Genomic DNA, 14,511 nt, shown 5'->3' on the forward strand with positions numbered 1-14,511 from the left:
GGGGGGAGGGGTCAGCCTGGTGACGGGTATTAAAGAGGGCACATTCTGCATGGAGCACTGAGTGTTATGCACAAACAATGAATCGTGGAACACTACATCAAAAACTAATGATGTAATGTATGGTGATTAACATAACAATAAAAATTATTTTAAAAAAAAGAAGAAAAACCACTGATTCTCTATAAACGTCACCTAAGACCAATTGCAAACCTTACAGAACAGCATGCACCAGCAACAGTTGGAGGTGTTTTACCTATTCTATTGTTTAGTCTTCACAACCACTCTGTGAGGGAGGTACTGTTGTTGTCCCCATTTTATAGACGACAGAACTGAGGCACAGGGTCACAGAGACAGTGAGAGAGGAGTCTGCCATCAGAGCCAGACTCCCTGATGCCAGAGCCCCCACTCTGAGCCACCACAGTGTCCTAGCATTGCAGAAAGTTCTGGGACAAATTCTGCCACTTTAATTGTCAGCGTCTTGTAAGTTCCACTCTATATATACTGTGTTTTTATATCGCTGTGATCAGAGCACTCGTACATAGATGTTTTATAGTTCCTGTTATAGCATAAGCATTTTCTTATGGTGCTTATGTAGTCTTCTTATCACATTTAGGAATGATGCATAATATTTCTTCAAATGACTTCTTTTAACGCCTTTCCCCCACAAAGTTGGGCCACAGATATTCCTTCCAAACCTCTCACTCTGTACAGAACTTCAGGCCCAGGCTAGTCCCTGGGCAGAGTTTGGGCACTGAGGAAATTTAAGCCTTCACTCACCAGTATCTATTTCCTACTTGTCCAGGTTTATGGCTCTTGAAATAGCCTGTCAAATTAATTTCTGGAAAGTATTCTCCAATTAACTCTCACGATCATCAGAAATATGTGAAAGTATCGGGTTCATTCCACCTTCAGCAGAATTGTATAGAATTGTGTGGAATTTTTTTAAAGTAATTGTGTGGATAAAAATCAAATTCATTTGTTACAGCTGCATTTTTAAAAATATTCGTGAGAGGGGTGCCTGAGAGGCTCAGTCAGTTAAGAGTCTGCCTTCGGCCTTCGGCTCAGGTCATGATCCCGGGATCCTGGGGTCCAGCCAGCGTTGGGCTCCCTGCTTGGTGGCGAGTCTGCTTCTTCCTCTTCCTCTGCCCCTCCCCCTTGCTTATGCTCTCTCTCTCACTCACTCTCTCTTTCTCAAAATAAATAAAATCTTAAAAAAAAAACAAAATAAAGTATTTGTGAGAACCTTCTAATATCATGATTTAATTGGCAAACTACTGTCCTACAAGGTTTTATTTGAACACAGCTATGGCCAGTTGTTTAAAAGATTTATTTATTTTGGGGGGACAAGGGGCAGACAGAGAGGAAGAGAGAATCCAAGAAGACTCTGCACTCAGCACAGAGCCTGGCACAGGGCTCCATCTCACGACCCTGAGATCATGACCTGAGCTGAAACCAAGAGTCAGGAGCCCCTGGCCAGTTGTTTATATATTATCTACCACTGTTTTCAAGCTACAAAGACAGAGCTAAGTACTTGCCACAGAGGCCTTATGACCCACAAAGCCAAAAATATTTACTGTCTAGTATTTTATAGGAAGCTTGACAATCCCTGCTTTAATTAGTTGTATGTCCATATTTCATGAATTGTGTCTTTTAAAGTTTAATTTTTAACCATTGAACATTTTAAATTTATAACCTGGAACTTTGCTGTTTCATCATCTACTATAGAACTCAGTATGAGGCAGGTGTATCTTGGAATTTATTCAACAAGTTCAGGTATTGTAACATCTAGAAAAAGCCATTATATAAGATTATTTTACCAGAGATAGGATTGCAAAATTTAGAAAACAAGGAAGGAAGGAGGGAGGAAGGAAGGAAGGAAGGAAGGAAGCAGGGAGGGAGGGGAGGAGCAAGGGAAGGAGGGAGGAAGAAAGGAAGGAAAGAAGGAGAAAAGAAATGGGACACTCAGATTTGAATATTGTATAAATATGTCCAAAATATTGCCCTCAAATGCTGCATGAGACATACTAAAAAATTATTCATTTCTTTTCCGAAATTCAGTTTCAGCTGGGTGATTTGTATTTTATCTGGCATCCTTACCCAAAGATGGTCTAAATATTGCACCTGGAGGGCCGTCTGATATTGTGGTGAGGTTCTACCATGTTACAGCAGAAATGAAGTGGAAAATAGAAACAACCTCTTGAATGAGAGTTTAAACTATCGTGATTTCCCTACCCATGTAAGTCCTATTCTCTGCCCAGGAACTTCAAATAGAACTGCACTCACGGACCAACACATGAGTTACAAAGAAAGAAAATCAAATCCAACAGATTTAATTTAGGGGGAAAAAGCTAAAAGTTGGGAACCCACGCAGAGTAGAAAAAGGAAAAGGAAGAAATTAAGGAATTGATACATCAGGAAGAGATTTTATTATTATAATGATAGTCATGAAACTCAAATTTATAAGAGCCAAGATACTCCTCATCTTAAATCCATATCCTGAATATTTTATATTCACTATTTATAATTTTATGTATAATAGTTTATGACTTGATGCTGTATTTCATGCATCCATACAAATTATCCATTCATCACCCATTCACTGTGCATACATGGGCTGATACTGTGCCGGTTCCTGGGGTGTAAGCTGTGGTCCCTTCCCTCAAATAATTCTCAGTCTGATACAGAAGACGGACGTGTAAATAAAATCATTGCAGTGATATTTGATAGATACATAATACAAATGGGTAATTTGAAATTAACTGAAAAATATTTCCATTTGATCAGTTTTCAAGCAATCATCTCTTACATATAGCTACAAAAACCATGAAACCTGAATGAAAATTAGGAGAGCAGCCTGATCTTGGCAAAGTGTCAGAACCTCAGAAGGGAGGCTAGGTCCCTCTTTCGGGTCAGATTCCCCAGAAGCCGGAGCTGAGACAGGGACTTAGGTCCCCCTGATTTATTGAGGGTGTGCTTGTGGGAGAAGAGGCGTGGGGGACAGGGGAAAGAACAGAGTAAGGATGTGATCTGCGCTGAAGTGTAGCTGATCCCACAGGGAGCTTGGGAACGTAATTGTACCACCGAGCTAATTGCACCTCGAGGCAAAGTGGCAGAGCCTGTGTGCGCCCAAGTCATCCACCCCACCCATCCCCCAGGGAGTACGTTCACTTCTGGACTAGTTGGCTGAGTCCAAGTTTCTGGAGAAAGGGACAGCTGTGAGCCTTTAGCGGCCAATGCCACAGCAGCTGGTGAACGGGAAGATCTGGGCAGGGCACCTACAGTGTCCCTTTGAGTCCCTGACCCCGGATGTCCATAGGAGAAAGCCAATGCACATTTTCTGATTACAGACTAATGCAGTTATTTCCACACCACCAATTTTGCGGCTCTGGGAAGATGCTTGACTGCCTGAACCCTGGCCCTTTCACAGTTCATTTTTCTCCTACAGCCAGATTAACATTTATATCTAAGACCAGGAGGCATTACCAAGAAGCCCGGATGAAAGCTTTGGTCAACCCTGGATGCTCCTTCTGCAGAAATAGCTTTTGTTTGGCAAGCCTAGTGAGACAGTCACAAATTTCCTTCAGTCACCCTGATTTCATGATATATGCTTCCATGAAAATGTGTTTAGAGTCGAAAGTATATTAGCCATTCTAGAATATAAAACTGCCATTCTTTTAAACCATGGGATGGACTACACTTGGTAAACAAAGTCTTTAGAAGTTTCTAGAAGAAGTGAGTTACAAAATCCTATAGCTTGACAGGGACTCTTACCATCTGGTCCATCAGTTGGGTGCCAGGACTGGCCTCCTCAAAACTGCCTCAGACAAGTAACTATAGATAACGAACCCCTGGTTGACTGCCTTCATCCCCAACCCTAGCCTGTCCGGCTTCCTTCTGTATCTCTCTTCACTCAGTCTGTGTTTGGGGAACGCAGTCATTTTGGTATCAACTTGAAAGACCACACTAGACAGGTGTGTATACGTCTTCATTGAGCAAATATTTATGAAGTAGCTACTGTGAATTAGACACTGTGGTAGGCACAGGTGTGAATGAGACAAGCATCGACATGCCGGGGCTTCCTCTCTAAAGGGGGGAGGCAGACAGTTACACGGGAAATGGCAGCGTGGTCTGAGAGCTACTGGAAGCCATGGCAGGTCACTGAACAGAAAAGCTCGGGGTGCCTCAAGCAGTGATCCTCAGCATCACCCGACTCAACCTCCTCTTTTTATTGCAAATGTTTTCCAACACTCTTTACTGATTTGAAATGCAATTCATGGGCATTATAGCCTACCTTCATACATACCTTCCAAAGAATGTCAATGTAGTGTGCGAATACAAAGAGACATAAAAGGAAAGTGATTTATAGAGGAACGTTATGTACTTCAATATGCACACTGGCATGAATATGCCGCAGACACATGAGACAGGGACATGCTCCAAGGTGTAGAATCCCTCAGTGTGAGACAGCCGTGAAAGCAGGAGTGTTGCAAACATGTTGCAGTCATGTTTTTAGAACAGAGAATAAGGCTTTCTGACCTTATAATCATAAACAAAGATTTCTCCTGCATGGATGTTCGGTGAAACATGGGCTGATTTTCCTTTGTGTCAAAACGTCAGGGATTTCTGATCCGCACCTGCTAAAAGCCAGTAACATACCTCATCCGATGGCCATGACAACCAAAACTACCCCTTGGAATTCCAAAGTGCCCCTTAGGGGATGGCACCTCCCATATTGAGAACCACTGAGCCGGGAGGTTGGGGGGCAGGGGGACACGGGGGTAAGAGAAAGAAGCCACTGAAGGTTTGAAGGAGGGGTTAGCTGAACAAACTGCCTTTTAAGGAATCACTGTGACTACAGGGTAGAAAATTGATGGGGGAAGGGGAAAGAGTGGAAGATGGGACATCTGTTGGGCTGCCACCATGGTGATCTGGATGGCCTCCACTAGAGCAGGGACGGGGGGGGCAAAGAAAGATGAATGCATCCTAGACACATTTGAGAGCTTAGATGGACCAGGCTTGTGACTGACTTGATGTGTGGGGCAGTGGGCAGTGTTGATGGCAAAGGGGCAAGTATCAAAGATGACCTTCTTCAGTCTTCTACATTGAGTAGCTTGGCAGCTGCTGACACTGTCTCCTGCCAACAGGCACAGGGAGGAAAGCGGGTTTCAGGTGTGTTGGTTTGCAGGGCCTGTGGGATGACCAGTAAGCTTGTCTGTGCCGATCTGGAGCCCGTAACTGAGATGTGGGCAGGAGACCTAGGTCGAGACGTCGGCAATCTATACTGACGGTAACTGAAGGCACAGCATTGTCAAGGTCGCCTAGAAGGGGGGTGTGGAGTAAGGGAGGGGCTGATGAGAGAACCCCGAGGACCCCAACATTGAGGGATGGGTGGAAGGAGAGGTGCGGCATTGGCGTGAAGAGTAAATGCGGGAAGAGGCGTGAGGACAGCAAGGAAACAATGTTTCAAGAAATGTGGCTATCAAGGAGTCAAAGGGCAGAGACGGGGGCAGTGGCAGGAGGAATATATGAGATCAAGGAGGTGATTTTACGGATGGGAGAGATTTCAGCACGTTTAAATGCCAGTTGAAAGGAAGAGATTAAAGAAAGAAAGTATAATCCACAGAGAAGTTTCCCGAGGGCAGAAGGCACAGTGGCAGACATCTCTTTCCCTGGGACGCTTCTTCATAAGCGCCGAGCCAGGGACAGGGGTAGTACCTGTGCGCTCGGAGTCTGGGAGGCAGGAAGCGGGAGGCTCCATTTCCTCTGTGAAGCCAGAGTAGGAAGAGCATTGAGTGGTCCATCCGGGAATGCAGGGAGAATGAAGATAGTGGTTTGAGGCGTGGAGACACTGTGAAATGGGCATCCAGGGCTGAGATTCCACCCCTGGCGTGTCAAAGGGCAAAGAGAGAAGGACCAGGGGTGTGAATGGGCGTGGGGGGAGGGGTGGTTGAAAGGGTCCTCGAAGCAAAGGACCATGGGAACAAGGTTCAGTATGGACAAAACAAGAAGGCCAGGGGAGATTTATCTGGGCCCCCTGGTTCTCTCTTTTAACTTGACCTGCTGAATTAAATCTTAATTTCAGTGCTGACCAACTTGGTGTGATCGATTCTCTTATACCAACATGTTCTCCACTGCATCAGCCACACCACTGAAAAACATTTAAGGTGGTAATAGCTTATAACACAGGCAAAATCTTCTCAAGAAATATAACCATATGGCTTTTCTTCGCATAGGGTCAAACTGTAGATGATGCCTCCTCAAGAATAAGCTTAGAACAATGCATCTGCCCCTCTAATAGCTGTATACTCTAAGCCGGCAATTCACAGAATGCATCTGTGAGATACTGAGTTTGTGGGGTGTTAGTGTTACTTGAATATAGGACCAAGTAGTTAAATAAGCATGAAAGCACTGAGTCTAAAAATATCTTTCTTGCAGGACTTCTCAGACCTTTCGTATGTTTATCTACACTGTGACTCTCCAAGAGGCAGATAGTTTGATGTAGGACACTACTGTTCATATGGAATTGAAAAGGACAAAACGTTTAAAAGGAGAGTTCTGTGGATTTAGAGTTCCACGATAATACTATGGAATGCGCTAAGCCGTAATTCCCGAATTTATCACAAGTAGCCTAGTTAAAAGTTTTTGAAATCTAAGACAAATTTATGAGCTAGCTAAAAATACAATAAGGATGGTAAAAAAAAGTCTTATTTTCTTTGTCCCAAGTCAATAAATGTAAATATTTAAAGATTTCTTAAATACAATGAAAATCCTAAAATCTTCCGTTGTAAGCACTTTCTCATAGATCTAATTGTTTATACAACTAGAATCTTGAACAGGAGACAGTTATGAACCTAGGTCTTCTTTTTGCGTTATTTCAAAAGCTTGGTCTGATTCCCCAAATCAATTCATTGGAGAATTTCTGCAGCAAGCAGGATTTAGATGAATATCAGCTGCACAACTGTGTTGAAATTGCCTCAAAGACGGGACCTCAAGCGCTCCCCGGTGTGTGTGAAAGGCTGATAGTCAGCATGTCTGCCAGGCTACACAACGGGGCAGTAGGTGAGTATTGGCCCAGTGGGCTCTACCGACGCACAGCTTTTTAGAATGTGAATGAATCGATTTAATTTATTTTAGCATCTACTCCAAGCAATCAATGTCAATGACAATTTCCCAATGATTAGATATACAACAGAGTCTGTTGATGTGTTGGAATCCCAATACACAGTACAGTAAGTGTATAAAAAAGGAGCCTTGTAGTAGCATTTGGCTGCTAGGATACTGAACAATGGTCCTAAAATACTTATTTGGAATCCTGGAATTTTAGGGCTAGAATGAACTCTAAACAACTTCTTTCATCCTCAAACTTTCATTCAGTGAATGAGACTCTTGGGGTCCAAACACATTAGGTAACTTGTCCATTTCACTAAACCTTAGGGCTGTGTTTCTCGTTCTGAAATTTGGGGCTGAATAATGCTTTGTTGTCGGGGGAGTCGTCATGGGGGGCTATTCTGTGCATTATAGGAGGTTTAGCAGCATCTCTACCCTCTGCCCACCTAATACCAGTAGCACCTTCCCTCCAGTTGTGACATTCAAAAATGTCTTCAAACTTTGTCATATGTTCCAGGAGGAGGGGTTTACAAAGTCTCCCCCCAGTTGAGAACCGCTGCTATAGAGTGACAACTCCAGTGAGACCTCGGGGTTCCTGAGTTCTGGGCAAATGCTTCTCCCATTACACTGCAGGACTCTGGCTTCAGGGTGCCCACAACCCCATGAAAGAGACAGAAGGAGGGAAATCAAACGGATGGTCCAGCACCAACATAGATCATCAGGATTTGAAGGAATAATATCAATAATGCTAATTATATTGGAGCAGTTAATTACTAAAACAATTTCTTTTAAGCCTTTCATTAACTTGTTAAGTAACATTTATTGTTAAGCTATGTGTATTAAGTCATGTTTATTGAGCACTTACTACCTGCCACACAGTTCTAAGTACTTCACGGGCATTATTGTCTTTAATCCTTATAATCCCCTGGGGTAGATCCTATATTTTTCCCATTTCACAGATGAAGGAATCGAGGATGAGAGAAGTACCAAACAAAAGCAAGTGAACTAAAGCTCCCAACAGGACCAGGTGCTTCTCTGTCGCTTCCTTCACCTCTAACTGCCCTCTTTGGCTCTCCACAGCCTGCAAGTGTCACCCCCAGGGCTCGGGGGGGCCCAGCTGTAGCCGACTTGGGGGCCAGTGCCAGTGCAAGCCTCACGTGGCCGGGCGCTGCTGTGACAGGTGCTCACCAGGAAGCTACGGTTTGGGACATCATGGCTGTCACCGTACGTAGCAAAAAACAGATGGGGGAAGACCTGCATGGTCACAACATTGGCGTTTCAAAGGCAGGAAAATCAGTGTGGGTCTTTCAAAGAGGAGGAGACTGGGAATTTGACGACATGACTCGGGCTGTCTGTCTACGTAGATAAAATGTATGGGAAAATTTTTCTATCATATTTCATTGATCCGTTCAGAGGGCACCAAATGGATACAGAGCGCCATTAGGAATCATGAGTGATGGTGCTCGCTTCGACGGCACATATCCTAACATTGGAATGATACAGAGATTAGCGTGGCCCGTGTGCAAGGAGGACACACAGATTTGTGAAGGCGTCACGAGTGATGGTAAAAGCACGGCCCGGGCTTCTGGGAGTGTGCAGTCTGTATCAAAGAGATGGCAGTCCAGGGAGGATGTGAGAACCCTGGGAAAGGAGTTGGCTGTGCCAACCCAGCTGTATGATCTGGCACAGAAACCCAGGGGCTGGCCAGGCCAAAAGAACAGTGAGATTGAGAAGTCAAAGAAGGGGACAGCTCTGCCACCTGGATATCGGCCTCTCTGATGCTGGGGTGGCAAACAGCCACGGAACTGATTTTGTAAGCGGCACGTTAATATGGGCTTAGACAGGTCTTTGTCCCTACGCGGTGGCAACCCAGTCCCATGACTCCCGTATTCAGGGGATATAGTTCTCCGTTCACGCCGTAAACCATTAGTGAAAATACTGTTCCCCACAGAAACCTGTCTTTGGTGGTTATCTCCAGATAGCTTAATTCTTTCAGGTAAAGGAACAACATATCTTTTTAGTCATGATTCAGAGAGATGGCATGCTTTCCTGGTCATTGTCAACCCAGCACACAGTGCTCGGGTCCATGATCATTTTTGTGTCCCTTTCTTAAAAAAAACAAAAGAATGAAGTGCTTGAGATTCACAAAGGGGTATACACAAAGGAGCAAGCCTGTTTTCCACCTCCTGTCTTTGTGTAGGGAAGATTGGCTCCGAGGATTCAACAATTTTCTAGAGAAGGATTGAGCCTCTGTGATCTCACTGAGGAAAAAGAAAAACTCAACCACCCTGAGAGGGGTTTTTATATTTTTTTAGAATCTTGAAGTTTGACTTGATTAATTAGAAGTTCGAGTCATTAAGAACATGCTACTTGTTCAGGTCCTGTGTATAAACAATGCTTATAAGCCCCGATGGCTCACAGCGTACTGTTTATTGGGTGAATCAGGGAATTGTATGACAAACATTGACCCGGTACTCAGTGCATGCCAGGTTCTCAGACTCACTTTATGTACCTGATCGGGATGCAACAGTAAGTTCAGCTGCTACAAAATCAGGACCGTCACTCATTCCCCCAGCACACCACTTGCCCCCCACTCAGCATTTCCTCTTTCTTTGTCTAGAATGTCACTGTCATCCTCAAGGCTCAAAGAGCCCTGTATGTGACCAAATAACGGGACAGTGCTCCTGCCAGGGGGAGGTGGCTGGCCGCCGTTGTGACCGGTGCCTGCAAGGCTACTTTGGATTCCCCAGCTGCCGCCCTTGCCTTTGTAATGGGTTCGCCGAACTTTGTGATCCAGAGACAGGCTCGTGTTTCAATTGCGGGGGTTTTACAACTGGAAGAAACTGTGAAAGGTACAGAATCCACATGCAGTTTAATTTTGTTTCTTTTGTTCCGATGTCACAACACTCTCTGAAGGGCCACTGGGTAGAAACTCAATGGTATTTCAGTGTAGAATGATTGCTATGGGAGGTGGGGGGAAGAGAGAGCGTCATTCCTGGTGTCCTTCAAGATCTTGTGATGAGCCAGACCATGTCTGATTAAATAAAAAACAGGCATTTATTGGCCTGGCACCTTGCTTTTTATGTCCCTGAAATATGACATGTAAATTCACTGCTACTATATTGAGTTTAATGACTACACACCTTGGGACTTTCAATGTAAAGCAAAAAATTACTTCACTTTAGAAGTGAGCATTCTAAAATACAGAGTTTTGAGAGTTGCACTGTCCTCAAGCATAGCAAATCCACATTGGCTAATGTGAGCTTTTCGTGGGAACATTTGGTAAAAAGAAATTGTCTTGCCAGATGCATCGATGGTTACTATGGGAATCCTCCTTCAGGACGGTCCTGCCGCCCTTGCCGATGTCCAGATGTTCCCTCAAGTAGCCAGTATTTTGCCCATTCCTGTTATCAGCATCCGTGGAGCTCAGATGTGATCTGCAATTGTCTTCAAGGTTATGCAGGTACGCAGTCTAGTTCATGATGCCTTTTTGCTCCTATCCCATAATGCTATCTAAAAAATGATCCCATGTTCATAATTTATCTGCTCTGAACAATTGAGTGGTCCTGAATAGAAGTTAATGGTAAGAAGACACAATCTGGTACCTTGCTGCTTTACCAAACAAAGGATTTGAATGATTCAGAAACCAATGACAATGAGGAGCTCATTCCTCTGAGCTATAACTGTTTTTAAATAGTTCTGGAAAACTAACTGACCAAATGAGTTCAAATCAAAACAATTTATTTAAAGTAAAACCATCACATGTTAACTAAGATACATAGGTGATTAAGTAATATATGTCTTATGTAACATATAACATAAGCAATTAAAAAGTATAAAATTTTAATCAAATGCTTTCTTTATATAATCCCAACCAGTCAATTTGACTGATATTTAATAAATACAACTTATTTTTTCAAATGTCTTGAAGCACTGATTCGGGCCTCATACAGACACCATAGAAGTCAATTCGATATTTGTGTCTGTCACTCTACCAAAAATGTTATTTTGAAGAGTTTAAGCATGAGTGTAAAAATATAAGGCAAACAAGGAAACAACATGAATTCAACTTGATTTAATCATATTTTGAAAATATGGTGCTGCTATTTTCTTCAACGATAGTTACCACCATGATAATAAATGACATGGCTAATTTTTTCTTTTTTGCTTCCTATGTCTCTACTTCATTCTGACGTCTTCCCATGTAGTTTCTTGTCCATGTCCACTCTGGCTTGGTTGACCAGTGTTTAATAACTGAGACCATGATTGGCGGACGAGAGCATTCCCAAATGGGATGAACCGAAATGTGGGGGGTAGACCCACAGTTTGGGTGCCTAGCTGACCACAGTTCCCCGGTGGTTGGAAGGGTAGCAGGTGGAGGTGTGAAGGAATGGTTTCTCCACACAGTGCTTAATAAAAACACCCTCCAGGCTGCGCACATCGAGAAAACCACTATCACCATCTTCACTGCTAGACTTCCATCTCAGGGTGCTGCTGGTTCACCTCCAGAACCAGGTGAGGGTGGAGGTACCCCAGAGAGAACAGGGGCTGAGATCAGCTTTGGGTCCCGAGGCACACTTGGGTGACCCCAGTTATAGAAAGATCCAGAATCCTGTGCCTACCACTCTGTAGTTTTTTTTAAGGACTAGAATGCATTCCTCACCAAGGGCTTTTTAGTTCTGAATAATCATTGTATTCCCTGACTGGATAATAAATTAAACTGAATGTTTTAATTCAGACATTTTTCCTTCTTCATCCCCAATGTGTGACATCTCATTATCCCTTGAAGGTCCTAATTATTCTCTGTATCCGTCTCCATTCCCTGATCCCCCAACACCCACCCCCCTACCACACACACACACACACACACACACACAGACACAGACACAGACACACACACACACACAGACACAGACACACACACACACACACACACACACACACACACACACACACACACACTTCTCATCTCTTTCCTGTTTCCTCTCCCCTCCGTTCAGGTAAGCAGTGTGGAGAATGCTCTGCGGGTTTCTTCGGAAATCCCAGAATTTCGGGAGCGTCTTGCCAGCCCTGTGCCTGCAACAAGAACACGGATGTGATGGACCCCGAGTCCTGCAGCCAGCTGACAGGCGAGTGCCTGAAGTGTTTGCACAACACGCAGGGGCCCCACTGCCAGTTCTGCAAACCGGGTTACTTTGGATCGGCTGTCAATCAGACCTGCAGGAGTAAGTCTGCCGGGCCCCCGGGGGGAACGTGGCAGCAGAGCGAGGCCCTGGGTGCCTGTGCCGGGATCACCTGCAGACAGGGCTGGGATATTAACAGGCCGATTCCTAGACTATCCCTCTGACCCACTAAGGGCAATCTCCAGGGATCTGGGACCAGTTCATCCAGTGTCTTTAATGTATCAATTGGGGAACCACTGATGCAGAAGAGGGCAAGGGGTTGAGTCTATGATCTAAAAAAAAAAAAAAAAAAAAGAGGAGGAGTGAACCGCTCATTTTTAGGAGATATTTAACTATTTCCGTTGACTCAAGTCAACGTAGTAAACTGTTTTCAGACTGTGAGTGGCAGGTGGAAAAAGTGAGGTTTACAGTCATCCTAATCGTGAGCTCTCAGAACATAGTCAGCAGAACCACATGAAATTGCTGTGTGAGGCGATCAGAAAGAGTTGAATGGGTTCAACCTACTTAGATTCTTTGATAAATCTGAAATATCATAAGGTGTCTCTTCCTTGAGCCCTTTGGAGAAGTGATTCATACAATGTTTGTGTGGTTTGTGGAATGCCAGGGTCATCCCTGAATTTACCTGTAGCAATGGCTCTATTATCCCAGGGTGCTCCTGCCATCCTTCCGGGGTGAATCCTGCTGAGTGTCCCCCTGGTTGGGGAGCTTGCCTCTGTGACCCTGACACTGGCACATGCCCTTGTCTGCCCAATGTCACAGGCCGGGCCTGTGACCGTTGTGCAGACGGATACTGGAATCTGGTCCCCAGCAGAGGATGCCAGCCATGTGACTGTGACCCCCAGACCTCTCACGGCGGCCACTGTGACCAGGTAAGATGCTCTGAGCTTACCTAGGGCGCTAGAGTGGGAAGGGAGGGTGAGACGTGGTTTCCAAATTTGTAAATAATGTCTTCTTTATGTACTGTTGTTAATTAGTGTTTTTGGACAGGATTGGCCTTATACAGGGATAGAGTCTGCATTTGTAAGGAATGAAAAGCACTAAAAAAGACAACGAGGGTCTCAAGGTCAAGTTTGGCCTCTTTCAGCTTTCTCCAAGCCTCTCTGTGACTGGGGAAGTCAGAATTCATGCACAGCGAAACAGAGACAACTTCTCTTTCCCTATCCCATATGTATGATCACAGGGAAGCTCCAAGAAATTGATCATTAACCAGAATTGATGATTAACCAAAATGAAAATCAATGGATGCGTGCAGAACCCACAGTTCCATTTTCAGAAACTGAGCTGTCATTCCCTACAGCTCGCCAATCACTTTACGTATGGGTAAAATAAGATGTCCCTTTGCTTGCCAGACCAGCATCAGTGGTTTCTAAAGGATGCAATGTAGTGTACTAGGAGCAAATCTGCATTGTGTAAATATACAATATACAATTAATGCTACCTCACTGCACATGCGATTTTTAGTCAATAAAATAACGAGCATGGAATTTTTGAAACGAATATAATAACATCTATATGGAAAAAAATCTATTCATATCATGATCAGGGTATTTGGCTTAGTAAATATATTCTTTGAAGTACTTTCCACGTTAATAGAGATTGGAGGGAAGGGTAAAACAATGACAAGAAATTTTAGAGTCAGTCCATGCCACAGGGACCAGGGTTCAATTGGAATCAAAATGCTAATTTAAGAAACTGGACTTTTCCCAACTACTACTAATAATAAGCATGGCTCACCTCCAATTTCAGCTCCACTATTCAACTGATTCAAAGGTCAAATCTTATGCAAGTCAACTTTTGAAGGTAGTTCTCATATACTGAATGTGTTTTCCTTTCTCCTTTTTTTCTTTTTCTTTCTCTCCAACCCTCCTGCTCCAACACACACACACACACACACACACACACACGCACACTCACCACGCCCTTTTTTCCCTTAATAAATTTTGTATTTTGGAATAGATTTCCAGAAAAGTTGTGAAAATAGTACAAAGAAGATGGGCCCCACATCCAGCTTCCTCTGCTTTCAACAGCTTACATTAATATGGTAGATTTGTCACATTTAATGAACCAATATTGATACATTATCACTAACTAATGTCCATAATTTTTTCAGATTTCCTTAGTTGTTCACCTATAGTCCTTTTTCCGTTACAAGACCCCATCCAGGACACCACCTTACGTTTAATGATCTTGTCTCTTTAGGTTCTTCTTCGTCGTAACGTTT

General features: G+C 43.8%; 1 protein-coding gene and 1 non-coding gene across 2 annotated transcripts in view; both read left to right on the forward strand.

Moving 5' to 3' along the window:
- LAMB4 (laminin subunit beta 4) overlaps positions 1-14,511 on the forward strand; it is a 115,164-nt gene that overhangs the window by 68,938 nt on the left and 31,715 nt on the right. Inside the window, exons 18-23 of the mRNA XM_025872693.2 lie at positions 6,882-7,059; positions 8,188-8,331; positions 9,728-9,959; positions 10,413-10,570; positions 12,108-12,332; positions 12,939-13,159. Of these exons, the coding sequence (XP_025728478.2) occupies positions 6,882-7,059; positions 8,188-8,331; positions 9,728-9,959; positions 10,413-10,570; positions 12,108-12,332; positions 12,939-13,159 (1,158 nt within the window). The remainder of the gene's footprint in view (positions 1-6,881; positions 7,060-8,187; positions 8,332-9,727; positions 9,960-10,412; positions 10,571-12,107; positions 12,333-12,938; positions 13,160-14,511) is intronic.
- Positions 8,567-8,670, forward strand: LOC112824773 (U6 spliceosomal RNA). The gene has a single exon (XR_003208520.1). It is a non-coding gene; the product is annotated as a U6 spliceosomal RNA (small nuclear RNA).

The sequence above is a fragment of the Callorhinus ursinus genome, unplaced genomic scaffold, assembly GCF_003265705.2.
Source record: "Callorhinus ursinus isolate GAN/ISIS: 27379988/994484 unplaced genomic scaffold, GSC_fseal_2.0 scaffold12, whole genome shotgun sequence".
NCBI classification, from domain to species: Eukaryota; Metazoa; Chordata; class Mammalia; order Carnivora; family Otariidae; genus Callorhinus; species Callorhinus ursinus.